Below are 15,093 nucleotides of genomic sequence, written 5' to 3'. Positions count from 1 at the left end.
CATTGCCCTAAAATGTGATGTAGGTGGAGCTGCCTAGCTAGGTAGTTACCAACAACTGCTCTGTCAACTGTCGCTGGGGGAAGACTGAGCAGCACAGTAAAGCTGTAGGAAGGGGAGGCTGAAGGAAGAATCCTGCAGCCCCACATCAAAACACCTGACAGCATATTGGCAGAGGCCTCATACAGGCTCCAGGCCCACACAGGGAGGCCCTAGGAAGGTCTGCAGCAGGTAGGGCAGAAAAGGCTGCAAGCATTGTGGCCTCAGGTATCAAGGGCGCCTTCCCGTCCAGCAACACATTCCTGACTTCAGAAAGAGATCTCCAACAGCAGGAGGATAAAAAGCAAGGTCTCTGGATGGGCATTCTCTTAAGACACACCTCTTTTCTCACTTGAGATCAGAATGCTCAGTCCTTCAGGCTCAGATCAAATTAGTTGATTGTATAGAGCAGCCCCTGCATTTGGAATTATATTCTGCTCATCCCATTTCATTTGGGAAGAGTCACAGACAGAGTCTAAGCAGGGAGACTCTCAAGTTACTATTTGTGGAGTAGTCAAACCTTACAGAACAGTGTTATATTTAAAAAAAAAAAAAATCTAACTTCTTTAGTTGCCTTAGTAGATAGGAATACAGAACTTCCAAGCTTCCCTAGGACTTGCAAATTAAGACACCCTGGATAGGCTCAAGGATCAACAATTGTGATAGCCACCCAGTGCAGATATACCAGCCATGCTCTGTGGCAAGAAGAGAGCAGGTAGCTGGGACCTCTAGTCCTAAAACTTCTGCCAGATAGGTTAGTGGTCAAAGAATCTGTCCAGACTTGGCTTTGTTAAGGTAATCTGTGCTGGGGAACACAGGTGAGTCTTGGTCCTTTTCCTGGTGAGCACAGCTCTGCAGTGGGAACACAGAGCTGCTTGTCACTCCAGCCCAGGGAGGGCAAATGGCACTGCCAGTAGCAGAGGTACTCCAGAGCTTCACAGTGACACTAGGTAAGTATTGTTAGGGAAGTTCAGAGGTTTCTTATCAGGTGTTTCTTCTCCATCTATCTGCAATCACAGGGCAGTGGCCTTTAGAAAACCAGATACTCTTCTGTGTGCATGTATACCCTGCTATCTAACATCTCAGAGCAAGGCATTTAAATCATTCTCCCCACACCCAGGGAAAGTGGGTGGCAAATCCAATTTCCAAAGAGTGTCATAACAAGAGGTTAAGCAGCACATTCTAAAGGACCCTGCAAGATGGGGCAGGGCTAAGGAGAGAAGCCATGAGGCCTAACCCGTACCCTCCCAGAACAATCTCCAGCCACATTCTCTTTTGCTGGCCTCATTTCACTGACTGCTTATTACACACCCTAAGAAAAGTATTTCCTCTATAGCCACCCACATCCTTATCAGCAGTACATTCAACAAAATTACCACAGGAGTGATTAAATTTGTGCCTGCATGAAAAAGATATCTTCATTTACTTCACCTGATTTTGTAGCCCAATAGAGAACTGGAAACTTCCACAAAACACCTTGACCTTTGGTATGGCATTCCCAAGATGCTCTCTAATCCCTAGTGCACAGTACTATGACTTCCAAGATTAATTTCCTTTTCTGTCCTTCTGCTCAACCCTCCTCTCTTCCCATTGGTCCTCTCTGGATCCTCCTCTTATGCTTAAGTTTCATGCCAACTCTGTCAATGGCCTCCTAAAAACCATGGCCACAATCAGAGCCCTTTCCTCTATTCAACTTGCTCCTCTTGTCTCTCCTCTTTTTCAAGGGGAAAGGAGTCCTTGGTGAAGTGGGGAGGAAGGCAGGCTGAGAGGGAATTATTCCAGGAGACTGCCTGAGATTAGCATCATGCCCATAAGTGTTTTCCAGATGTTCTACCAGAGATAGCAGATGGTCAGACTCTTCCTCTCCCCTAAGGGAGGCCCAGGCAAGGCGTAGTCTGTGCCTACAGGAGCTATCACAGTGCACACAGTGCTTTCCCTGTGGTTTACTCAGTCCTGACCGAAACCCTGAAAGGTATGCATAATTATCCCCAGGTTACAGATGAGTCACCTGGGGTCCATAAAATTATCATATCTGTTCAGTTGGAATGCTGGGATATGAACCTAGGTCTATCTCACTCCAAATCTATTATTTTTGTTTTCTCTTTATATCATACCCTGAAAGTGTCCTTGGTCCACCAAACAGAAAACAAACAAACAAACAAAAAAAGAGAACTGACTTTAAAAAACTAAAAAAGAACACTCAGCAACCCACCCTCCACAGCCAAGTAGAGCGGCCTGAAACAGTGTAAATGGGTGCTGCTGGTGGTCAGTGCAAGCATGACGGACCTGGCTGCAGCAGAGAGTTCCCAAGTCTGTCATCATGGCCGCTGCCATTCAGGGCCTTCCACCCAAAGAGCTGCAGAAAAAAATAACTATGGGAAGGTGGGCCTTTCTATTGTGTAGTATGCATTTCCAAGGCTTAAGTATAAGTTCAATAAAACTGTCTTCTAGTTTCTCTCTCAGAATCAGGTAATAGACCTCTGATATCATCTAACCTCATTTCATAAGTGAAAAAAATGGGGCACACAAGGAAGCTGAAAATCACATCGCTGGTCGCAGGGCTCCACAGATTCCTGTGATTCATGCTCAAGCCTCTCTTCACACCTGCACCACAGCGAAAGCACTGCCTCAGCATTCAGAAAGCAAAGCAACACTGAGTGCTGGCTGCAAGAAGTACGCTGGCACTTGAATGTGGTTTATTCTCCACTGAACTGAATATAAACAGAGTCCTGAGGTTTTATAGCATTCTTCCACTGCAAACCTTCGTGTAAAACTGAATATGATCTCCAGTAATAAAATACTAAACTTAGTCAACTCTCAATTTGCCAAGAAAAACTATCCAGTTGTAGACCAGGTGGCCACTTCCAAATGTAAATTTCTAGAATTTCTGGTTAATGAGGTACCACAAGATATTTCCCAAACTAAAATCCATCCATTTCCAAACTCCCTCTATCACAAACATATAATATTCTTAATTCCTGTTATCACAGTACTAGAGATTGAACCTAGAGCCTTGCACATGCTAAGGTTTTTTTTGTTTTTGTTTTTTGAGAGAGGGTCTCACTAAGTTGCTAAGGCTGGCCTCCAACCTGTGATCCTATTGCCTCAGCCTTGTAAATATTGGGGATTGCGGGAATGTATCCCCTTAACCAGGTTAACCTGCTTTTTTTTTTTTTTTTTTTTTGGTCTTGTTTCAACTTCTCTGGGTACCAGCACCATCTTCTCACTCACTCCAATTCCCCTGTCTGTTTGGGTGGTTCCAATGTCTTCTCACCCATTTTCATTTCCATTCAAATTCTGTTAAACACTTTGCTTTTAAGATGGCAGAAGGTTATTTCTTGAAAAGACAACCTCAGAGAGAGCAGTTCTTGATTCCCTTGCTAGATGTCAGAGAGCTCTGTAATTGTGTGGTTTTAACCATGTGGCCATTTCCAAATGTAAATTTAAAAAAATATTATAATTTTCAGAAACTTCTTAATGTAGACAGTGATAAGAAATTCCACCATGTCCTGAATTAAGGTTCTCTTTGAATTTCCTCCCCATGAAAACTACTTCATTCTTGAACATTTGTAGGGGAAGGATGTTGTGTCACCCAGTTCCGGGCCTACCCCCTTTTGTACCCAGAGCCTCCACCCCCTGCCCTCCTTCACCTAACAGCATAAACAAATTTACCTATCAACAGACTCGAACATAGTGTTTCCCATGGGATCTGGGAACAGACATTTCCGGCAAACAACACCTCATCCCCTGGAAAATGTTAGGAGCCCAATTTCCCCTTCTGCAAATACAGTCCTACTCTTACAGATGAGGAAGGGGCCATGGGCGCTCTGAGTCTCCCGTCCAGCAGTATATACTTCTATGTCCTCACCTCTACTTTCTTATCACCCAAGGCCCTCAGGAAAAGGAGGGTTCAAAGGATAGTTAAATCTGGAAAATATTCATTCACACAGTAAAGGCACGAGCTAAAACGAGGCTCACAATCTACCTTGCCTTAAAACAGCTTCTCTTCTGAACTTTGCATCTTATCTTCCTATCCGTCATTCAGATCTGAAATCTCCCCTCTCCCTGACTGCTACCAAGTTCTGATGCCTCTCACCTCCAAAGTGACCCTTCTGTCTTCCCCTTTGTTTCCAGTGCCACTGCCCCATCCTACTATCGGCTCATTCTATGGCTGTTGCCCTTACGGTGCATCTTCTCAAAGCACAGCTATATCACCACAACCTCAGGAACAGTGCCTAGAATTGAGTTTAAAAAATGCTTCCCCCTCTTCACTTAATCACACCACTCTCTGATAAGGAACAGGCAATGCTTCCCTCCTGCTCAGGATGCAAGTCAGCATAGGATTTAGCACGGTTCCCAACCCTGCCCCAGCTAGGCTAAGCACTGCTCTGTCTCTGGGCCTCTGCTAATCTGTTCCAGCCTCTCAGATCCTTTCCACCATCATCAGCTGCAAAATGCAGCCAGTCCAAGGCTCAGCTCAGACAAGGCTTTTCATGACCCCTGTGGCCAGTCATCAACCTACTCCTGTTTCCCTGCACCACTTCAAAATTTCTTACAGCATTTACTATGTGCTGTTCCAATTGATAGCCCTCACTATACACATCTCATCAGCCCTATTACACTACACATTCCTGGACTACAGGACAGTCCTTCATTCACTCACCAAGATCCACTTGCATTTACCCAACGTCTACTGAATGCTAGGCTCTGCCTAGATACTGGGGACCCGGTAGAGAATGAAATACAAGAGGTCACCTGTCTTACAAAACTACCATTCATGGGGTGGTAGGGGTGGCAGATAAGGAAACAAATAAATAAAGGACTGACTGTGAGAGGTGCTAGGATAGACATGAGTGAGGAGTTTGGCTGGAGCCTCTAAAAGGGCAGAGGCATTGTAGGTGGGCTCTGAATAGCAGTGTGGGCAACAGGAAGAGTTGGGCTATAGCCTAAGACAGGACAAGGATAACACACTCCAGGGGACAAGAGAGGGTGCTGGCACAACTACAGTGTCAGAAGCAAGAGTGTGAGAAGCAGTTGAGAGTTAGGCACAGGCCAGAATCTGCAGGCCATATAGGACATGGTAAGGAGTTTACATCAGATGATGGGAATGTAAAACAGGACAAATGTCTGGAAGGCAAAGTGGCAATAAAGATCAAAAAACCCTAAAACTCCACAGGCCCTTTCAACCACTTCCAGGAATACATCCAATGAAACAGAGACAAGTGTGGGCAGCTGTAGTGCAAGGAAATTGTGTAGGATTATGACATCGGTGAGAACTGAGAAGAGACCAGCTATCCAAGTGAAGACTAGTTAAGTGCATTTGGGCACATCGATATAATGGCATGTAATGCAGTCTTTAAAAATAACCTTATAATTAATAACATGAGAACTCTTTACAAAGGCTACAAAGCAATATATAAAAGGAAATAAATTATATTAAGCAAAACTACGGGCATGAAGAAAAAAGATGAGTGAAAACAATGTTTACAATATGTTTTTTCTAGCTAGTAAAAATAAGGAGTACTTTTTTTTGTCAAACTATAGTTAATAAATGTGATATTTTTGTAATAAGAAAAAAATTTCAAAAAAAAAAAACGTGAGTTAAGAAGAAAGTATAGAAGGAAGGATATCCTAGGATATCATAAAAAATAATCAGAGGCTGCTGTTCAGGAGACAGTCTGGGCAATCTTCTCTCCTTTCAGGGAATCTTCAAAGCAAAACAGAAAAACAAACCATAAAAACTCCCCAGAACTTAGGGAGGGCAGGAAGTGTGTCATTCCCTACTCTGATCCCTCTGACTCAGCACTGATGGTGAGGCCTCTGATCCTAGTTGTGAAGTTAGAGATAGGAGTTCTGAGAGGACTGAGACTTGGAACCTCACCCAGAAGCTCACAGCCCTGAGGGCAAAGCTTGAAATGTCAGACCTGGATCCTTTCAAGGAAAAAAAACTTGCCTACCCCTGTTCTTTTTAGATTCATTACAACAGAGACCAGCATTCTCACCTTCATTGTTACAAGTAAAACATGATTAAGTTCTTGTTTATTTCTTAGAAATGAGACTTACTGCACAAGACTCAAACACTTTGGTTTCAAGCCTTCTTCCCAAACAGGTTTGAAAATTCAGTAAACAGTTCAGACAAGTCACAGCAAGTTCTAGGTATTCTGATCCTGGCTTAGACAAGCGCAAGTTGAAAAATCTTCCCAGAGGCCCATTCAGTCAAGTTATCTCTGGCTCTCCACTGGGAAACACAGGTGATTTGATTCCTAAATGCCATTTTCCCCAGCAGCTTCCTAAACTCAATCTCTGATGGCCAAAGGACACACATTGAAAATGATTTGCTGACAGAATCCCATGTACTTCCTTTAGTTCCATTTTGAATAACCCTCTGGAAAATACAGAGCCAAGGGAAACATATACACAGAGCTATAAAACCAAATACAAAGTTTTAACTCTGGATCCTCTGCATTTTAAGGCAAATTAAATTAGAATTTGAGGACACTGATAACGACAATCCAGGGCCACTCACTGCCTTCCCACATTCATTCAACCAATATTTACTAAGGCTTTGGCGTGACCTGTGCTAGACTTTAGGATAAATGATCAACAAGAGAGCCAGAGATGGTACATGTATACACTAGGGGTGGGTTAAGAGAAGCAAATACTTCTAAGAAACTCCAAGTAGTATAGCCAATTTGAGAAAAAGTGATTCGAGATCTTATAAGGCCTATCAAAAGGGTTGGGACTTAATTAAAACCCCAAAAGAGGCATCATAAACAGGGCCATGACACAATCAGATGGACATTTATGAAAACCAAGCAGCCCAGGAAGTCAGGCTGCAGACTACGGGCTCTCTCATGAAATAGCTGTAGAACCAGCACGCCGCGCTTGCCACTACCACTGCCGCTGGTGAAGACCAGCCACAGCCCTCTCTAGATAAGGGACGAGGGCTGTGGCTGGTCTTCACCAGCGGCAGTGGTAGTGGCAAGCGGTGTGCTGGTTCTATAGCTATTTCACAAGAGAGACAGTATTATTGGGAACAGGGGAATGGGAGAGGAAGACGTCTTCCAGGTTTCCAAATAGTCATCTGGATCACTTGCTGAGGGGAAAACCAGAAGAGAAGGTGAGTTCAATTTTCTTCACATGGAATTTGAGTTGCCCGTGAAGTGGTAGTTAACACCTTCTGGAAACATGAATTTAAACTCAGATAAGAGCCTGGACTTGAAATATACATGCAGGAGGAAGTCAGTGGCATTTAGAGAATGTGAAATTTTAGATACAAACAGGATTACAAGAGACAGAGTGGAATAGGAAGGTCAGAGAACCCAGACAGAGCCTAAGAAGTCACACTGTTTAAGGGAAAGACAAGACAGAGGAAGAAGTCCATAGGGGATCCCCAACCAAGGAAGAGCTGAGAGAGGGAGGAGGGAAATCAGGAGAGCGGATGATCCAGGATAAGTCTGTGTGTCCCACACAGGAGGAATGTGGGCTTGCCCTGAGCAGTCAGGAAGAGAAAAACTGAGGGGTGTCCACTTATCACTAAAATGCTGGACGTTGCTCGGTTTCTTTCCCTGGCTGTACATTTCCAGAGCAGTCGGGGGCCAGATGGGAGGCAGCAGGAAGAGGGTAGGTTCTGAATGAACTTGGAAGTAAATGCTGGCTACAGCCAATGCCATCTTCTTAGGGGCTGGAACAGGGGCCAAGAAGAAGAATGGGGCTGAAAAACTACCACAGGTGTAACACCCAGATTCATAAAGGCTGTTGTAGAGCATTGAAGGCACCACTGGAAATCTCTTTGTAAAGGAACAAATTGAAAAAATAGTAACTGGCAATCAACCACCTACATAAGATCAATTAATTTAGAGCAACTTCAAGAGCTATGACCATTTACTTTTATCAGTTTTAGGGAACAAACAGTTTTGAGTTTATTTAATATATGCTTTCAACTAAATTTACCATCTTGATTAAACATTCTAACCTTGACAACTTACAAGAAAACTTACATCTGATAAAGCTCTTTTACGTGTGCATACTCTGAAAAATTGGGTGTGTCCAGAGGAGATGAAGGTCTTAATATTGATTATATGATGTGATAAATATAGGTTACAATTAACTTGTTATGAGGCTGTGGATAGAGCCAGTAGTAGAGTGCTTGCACGAGGCACTGGGTTTGATCCTCAGCACCACAAAAAAAGAGAAGGAGGACAAGGAGGAGGAGGAGAATAATTATTATTAGCTTGCTATGAAAGTATTCCTCAATGTCACACTTCACATTAAAAAAAAAACTGTGATGAAATTAAGAGAATGAATTCTATAGCACATAAAATCAGATTTTCCTTTCTCTCTCTTTGTGCAGTATTGGAGACTGAACCCATGGCCGCACACATATTGGCAAGTGCTCTGTAAACTGAGCTATATCCTCAGACCTTTTTAATTTTATTTTGAAACAAGGTCTCACCAAATTACTCAGGCTGGCCTTGAACTTGTGATCCTCCTCTCTCAGCCTCCAAGCAGCTGGGATTACAGGCATGTGCCACCACCCCTGGCTAAAATCAGATTTCTTATAGGTCACATATAATCACTCTCGAACAGTTCACTCTCTAATTTTAGAAAGCTTTCTATCAGGCCAACTAATTCAAAAGTGAATTTAAAAATTATTTTTCTTGGCTAATTTCTATGGGTTTAGTTGCCTTAACTTTGGGTCTTCTTCCAAGTCATTCAATTCAATAAACTTCTAGAACCACAGAAAGAGATCCTGCTCAAGAAATCAGAACCAGGAGATACACCATCCACAAAGACAGGCCATCGATGGCAAGTACAGAAGAGACACAAAGGACAGAAGCAAAGTCACTTCCTTTTTATTATCTTGCTGAGAAGACAAAAAATGGAAATTTCTACACCATGATATTTTTCACAGCAAGCATGTACATTACTCTGGCATTTCTTTTTTTTTTAAGGAGAGAGAGAGAATTTTTTAATATTAATTTTTTAGTTTTCGGCGGACACAACATCTTTGTTTTTGTATGTGGTGCTGAGGATCGAACCCGGGCAGCACGCATGCCAGGCGAGCCCACTACCGCTTGAGCCACTTCCCCAGCCCACTCTGGCATTTCTTAAACCTGATTTTTCTAGGACATGTCTCTCAATCTTTGGTTGTATTGATATTCTAGGTCATGTAACTGTTTTTCCCAAGGAGATGTCCTGCATATTGTAGGAAGCTTTGTACCATCTCTGCCTTCCACCCACTAGTACCAGTATTATGCCTTCCCTCTGTGGTGACAGCCAAAACCATCATTGGATATTGTCAAATGTCTCCTGGGAGGAAAAAACCACCCCCACTTGAGAGCCATGTTCAAGAGCCCTGGCTTTTAAACTTGGCTAGAGACATTGGAAGCACCTGAGGAGTTTTTAAAACTGCTAATACCTGGGTCTGACTTTCCCTTACTTGATTGAACTCATTTGGAGTAGGCTCTACACATCTGGATTTTTGAAAGTCACACATTCTAATATGCAGCCAAGTATAAAAATCTCTGCTCCAAAGTATATCAGTGACATAATCAATTTAATACAATGGTGCATTACATCCTTCCAAATGAGGGCCTTCCTTAGCTTGATATCAGAATCAACATGACTAGAGGAAATAGGGAAAAGTAGAGGAAATGGAAAAGGGTCAACCATAGCTCTGATCTGTAAACTTATTTTACCTTTCAGTTGGGCAAGACCTAGTGAATAAAGATCTATTTGGATTTTAATGCTGCATCCCAAAACACTCCAACATGGTTGGGGAGATTTAAAAACCAAGTCTCACGGGGAGAAGAAACAGCTCTATTTCTTCCCAGGGTGAAACTGCCAACTGTACAATGGAGACAGCTTTGGGCTTCCATCTCTTTTATGGGCACCACTAAATCAGCCTTAGAGGAATGCCCAGTTCACAAAAATAATAAACAAACAACCCGTGGGCTGGGAAGACATCCAGTGACATACACAAGAACCACAATCAAGACTTCAGCTGGGGGGGTTCATCCTCTGGTAGATGGCACTACCAGGGACCTGTCTGGAGCCTACAGTGAAGCTTGACTCCTGGATGAAAGCTCTATGGCCACAAACAGCCCACAAGCCTCCCTCTTCCCAGGCACACTCTGCATCCTCTGCCAGGGTCCAATTTTTGTACAGAATGGTGTGGCCTGGCTCTGGGGGCAGTGTTCCCCCCAGAGCTAGTCTGTGGTGATGTTCTTGTCCATTATGTGCCAGTCTAACTGGTTGTGCTAAAACAGATTGTTTGTTGTTTCATTAATAAAAAAGCACGCACACACATACCTGGATCCACACGATAGGGAATCTTGTCCCACTTCAGAAACAATAATAATCTGTAACCTGTATTGAGTGCTTCCAATGCATATAGGACTCTGCCAAGCACCACATATGAGTTATCCTACTGTCTCCTTTCTGCAAAGGAGCACTGTAGAGTAGGTGCTCTTGATGTCCGCAATTCACAGACAAAGTAACTGAAGCTTTAAAAAACTTATCCAAGGCAAAGCCAAGACTTGGTCCTATGTTTCCCGGGCTCTAAAGCCCATGCTTTTAATCATCATGCCATACCGCCTCTCTGGTTCTCAAACAAATAAAATAAAATCAGTGATGTAAACCCTCTCACCCATTGAATGTTTCCATCTCACTGTTGGGTTGGACTAGGTTTGGAGAAGATTTCCTACTCATGGAGAGGATGTATGATGTCCAGAATTTGCTCTAGACTCCACCAGTGAGACCACAGAGCACAATCATTATACTCATCTCTTCATGTGTGTGCATGGGTTTTTGTGTGTGTGAAAAAGAGAAAGGAAAACATAGAACACATCTGGAAAACCTGGTATTACCACTAGATTATGGGTTCCAAAAGGCCACGGACTATTCCAATCAGCATTTATTCAGGCTACCACTAAAGAGAGGTTACTATTGGCCAGATCCTGTCCCATGTACTGGGCATTCATGAATAAACAACAGACCATTCAGGTCATTTTAAACACTACATTCAGCAGCCTCTACTACATTTTATGCTAGCAGTGTTTTGAACAATTACTCTCACTAGTGTGGAAAACTTAGTTTGTTTATTCCTTTAACCCCAAAATCTAACACATGAATGCCTAGTGCATAGTAAGTACTTTACTATTTGCTAAATAAATGAACCAGTCACTTAAACACTGAATTTACAAGCTAGGCTAGATGCATGAAAAATGTTTCATGCACTTGAGCCTCACATCTCCAACTAGAGTTTAACTCCTGAAGCATAAGGATCACCCTGTGTTTACTACACACGCCAACTAAAACCACTCCTTCTTAAGGCTGCTTCGTAATATACCTATCTCAGAATTTAAAAGAAGCATACATCATCCGTATTATTTAAAAGTTATTAAAGGTGCAGAGAAATCTATTAACATCACATGTTAATAAAATGGCTGTTCTATAAAATTCTAAACTTTAATGTTACACCCTTCCCTGTTTTGGCCACCTTTAGAATAAAAGAAACTGTTGAAACCTATGCTTATTACTGTGAGACCCTTAGGAACAGTATCAGAATTATGGCTTTGGGGTTTGGCAGCTCTGGCCACCATGGTCTCCAGGCAGTGGGAGCAAACCTCCCACTTTCCCTCTCTCCCTCCACCCCTGCCCTGGCCAGATAAAGCCAGCACTCCAAGCCATGTATCATTTATGAGCTGAGTGCTCTCAGACTCCCAGTTAAAGACTTCTGTAAAACTCCTTTAAATACGTAATTGATTTTAAAAAAGTGGGCTTTTCAAACAAGCAGAAAAAATAATTTGTTTGCAACTTTTAATGAGTCCTGCAATCAGGTATTAATTCTCAGCATTGAACTAATCATCTGTAAGAAAAATGACAAAGACAAACCTCTCCATGTGTACCCAGTTATTCTTATATAATATCTGCTCAATGTAAATTTTCCCCATCTTCATCGAGGTTCTTTAACTATGATTTAACCTCTCTTAAGATTGAAGCCAATATAAGAAGTATAGAAATCAGAATAAGTATTTGTCCTGGTTTTTATTAGATAGCCTTTTTCCAAGTACAAATTGTCCTCACTTCCTTTTCTCTCTTAAAGATCTGAACCCTATTCAGTGTCTACATAATTTCTAATAGCCACATTGCCTTCTCTGCATGATCTGACAGGTTGTCCTGATCTTTGATATTCTTTCACTTGTCTTCATATTCTTATTTCCCAAACTTTATAAGTTCACACACTTCCCTATAAACAAATACACCCACTCTGGCAGTGGCATTTTAGTTCCTGAGAATGTCACTAAGCTTCTTGACCTAAACCCCACTGAAACAGGTTTCCTTTCTCTTTTTTTCTAATAAAGAGTAAGACATGTTCTATATGAAAATTCAAACACGCTGAGTACTTAGTATTTATTCTGTGCTGAATCAAGTATTTTATATGTATTTTTTTCTCATTTGAATCCTCACGACATGGGGTCAGTGCTATTATATATGGAGGTCACTCAGTGTGCCCTGTGTCTTCTCCATCTTGCTAACCCCGGCTTCAAACACAGGCAGAACTGTCGTCCCCCCCCCCACCCCGTGTCTGCTACTTCCTCTGCTGCTATTCATTCATTGTAGCCTTGGGAGTGGTCTTGTGAACACATTGAAACAACTGTGGAGAGGCCATCCCTTTCAGAGAACGTGCTGCCCCTGGCTACCAAGCCTCATTGGCCATTCAAGCTTTCACTGGATTTCCAAAAGGGTCCAGAACCAAACAAGGGTTGAAATACAATGCAGAGCACCTCTATAAAGTTTTTTTCTCCTTTAAGAAATAAAAACAAAAATAGCTTCTGAAACTTCCACTAAATGTCTGACAAAGGTCTCCATTCAGAGCTAGCAAGGCACCCAGATAAGCTCTCAAATGACCACACTTCATCTTGGTCCCGTGAGACTGCTTCTTGCCACTCGGGGAGAGAGTAGAATACTGAGGCACACGATCTGCACTTAATACAGAGGAAGGAAGCTGTGGTTTGAGTAGAGGAAACTTGCAGAAAAGATCTTTGATCTTGGTATTTCACAAAAAACAACTGAAAATGTAAATAACTGTCTCCTTCAATACCAGTTGACAGTTAACAAGGAACAGTTTAACAACTTTATCACACATGTGCACAAACTGAGTTTGCCTTTATACAAGGCGTGTGATAGATACCAGGAGAGAGAATGAGTCAAATGGGGCAATGAGGAGCACCAGCCCTGAAACTCTTGCAGTGCAATATCAGAAGTCTTAAGAAAGACTAAAGAGTTTATGCAGCCAAGAACGCTTCATAAGTGCCAGCTGTTTAAGACCTCCTCCAAAGCCATCCCTAATGCTATAGAAGTCCCTCCCCACCAAGAGTTGGATAAGTATGGACACATCATGCGCTGTACGCACCGCTGGGAAATCAAAAATGGAGGAGGAGTGGAGGAGAGAAGAATACAGATTTCAAACCTAATTAAACAGAAAAGCAGAACAGATTTGAGGGGCCAGACTTGCCAATGCCAGACTCTATGGGAGTTCACAGGTGGAAGACTGCTGGAATGTCCACAGCCAAGGTGGGAACACTGTCATTTGTACTACAGCTATCATTTCATGACTCAAGTGTGCCTACCGCCTTGCAAAGTTCAGTGAACAATATTATTTAATGTTAATAATCAGTTATTAACATCATTGGGCAAGATGCATGAGATACCAAGTATTGAGCCATAAGAAGTGTGCTCATCTCTAAGTAACAAGGGGTTAGAATCAACTTCTAAATTCTATAACTCTAAGTAACATGACATTAGTGTTTCCCAAGGTGCTATCTTGGACTTGATTTTTCCTTAAAATGGGACTCTTTAGTAAATGCAAGTTTCCTTTTTTGCTTTTTACAGTACTGGGGATTGAACCCCGGACCTTGCATGTGTTAGATACACAATCCACCACTATACTGCATCCCCATACTGAAAGTATACTTTTTTTTTTCAAGTTGTAGATGGACACAATACTTTTATTTATCTCCGTATTTTTATGTGGTGCTGAGGATGGAAACCAGTGCCTCCCATGTGATAGGCTAGCACTCTTACCACTGAGTCACAACCTTAGACCTGAAAGTACACTTTTAAATCACATGTGCTGACTCCAAAGGAAAGTAGTAGCTGCTGATAAACATGGGGTGTTCTCAAAACTCTGGCTTATTTCCAAGATTGCTTCAAGGAAAAATAATTAAAACTATACTTTCATCATTAAATTAATTTTCAAATAAAGCTTGAAAGGCATATTTATACATACTAAATATACTCGTTTCCAAAATGCCATTAATTGTAAGATGCACAATTCCATAACAGGTTATTTTGGGAAAGAACAATGACATTTTCTATACACATCCATTCTACAATGTATCCGCAATTGAGAATTGTTAAAAAAAAACAGAGAAATATGCATTTTAGAATGGAAAGACTATAGTATGAGTAGATGGCTATAATACAGATGATTAATTGGATGTGTCCACACATCTTTCCAGAAAACTTTCTCTACAATGTCCCCTGGCAGAAGCTATCATCTGTGCATCTCTGGGTTTGGATTCTTTCCGACACTGAAAAATACAGAAGCTAGTAATTTTATATGTGTGTGCTGGGGATCAAACCCAGGACCTTGTGCACACTAGGCTAGCACTTTAGCAAAAAATTTTTATAAATATTGTACCAAAAAAAAAAAAAGTATTGTGTCCTCACCATTTGACCTAGCTATTCTACTTCCACAAATGTACTTTATAAATATAATTATTCATATAAAATGACATGGGGACATGTTTATTGCAGCATTATTTGTACTATAAGAACTATTAGACAACAAGAACATTCAACAATAAAGGAATTCTTAAACAAATAGATGGATCATAGATTTGAAATATAGAATGTGTAGTTGAATATGGATTTGGAATATGCGATACCATGAAGTAAAAAGAATAAAGCAAATCTTCTTCTTAATAATGAACTGATTCAAGAGTTTTTTTGGGTTTTGTTGGAGTTTGTTTGTTTGTTTGTTTATTT

General features: G+C 41.7%; 1 protein-coding gene across 15 annotated transcripts in view; it reads right to left on the bottom strand.

Moving 5' to 3' along the window:
• Positions 1-15,093, bottom strand: part of LOC107144781 (tumor necrosis factor alpha-induced protein 8) — a 314,538-nt gene that overhangs the window by 63,937 nt on the left and 235,508 nt on the right. The window contains exon 44 of one of the 15 annotated variants that reach the window (XM_048791986.1): positions 7,119-7,828. The exons of the other annotated variants lie outside the window; for them this stretch is intronic. Within the exon in view, the coding sequence (XP_048647943.1) occupies positions 7,350-7,828 (479 nt within the window). The 3' untranslated portion in view covers positions 7,119-7,349. Of the gene's footprint in view, positions 1-7,118; positions 7,829-15,093 lie in introns of those variants that run through there. 15 annotated transcript variants of the gene reach the window in all.

The sequence above is a fragment of the Marmota marmota genome, unplaced genomic scaffold (genome assembly GCF_001458135.2).
Source record: "Marmota marmota marmota unplaced genomic scaffold, marMar, whole genome shotgun sequence".
NCBI classification, from domain to species: Eukaryota; Metazoa; Chordata; class Mammalia; order Rodentia; family Sciuridae; genus Marmota; species Marmota marmota.
The sequence above is the reverse complement of the archived record's forward strand: the minus strand, read 5'-3'. Positions and strand labels throughout refer to the sequence as shown.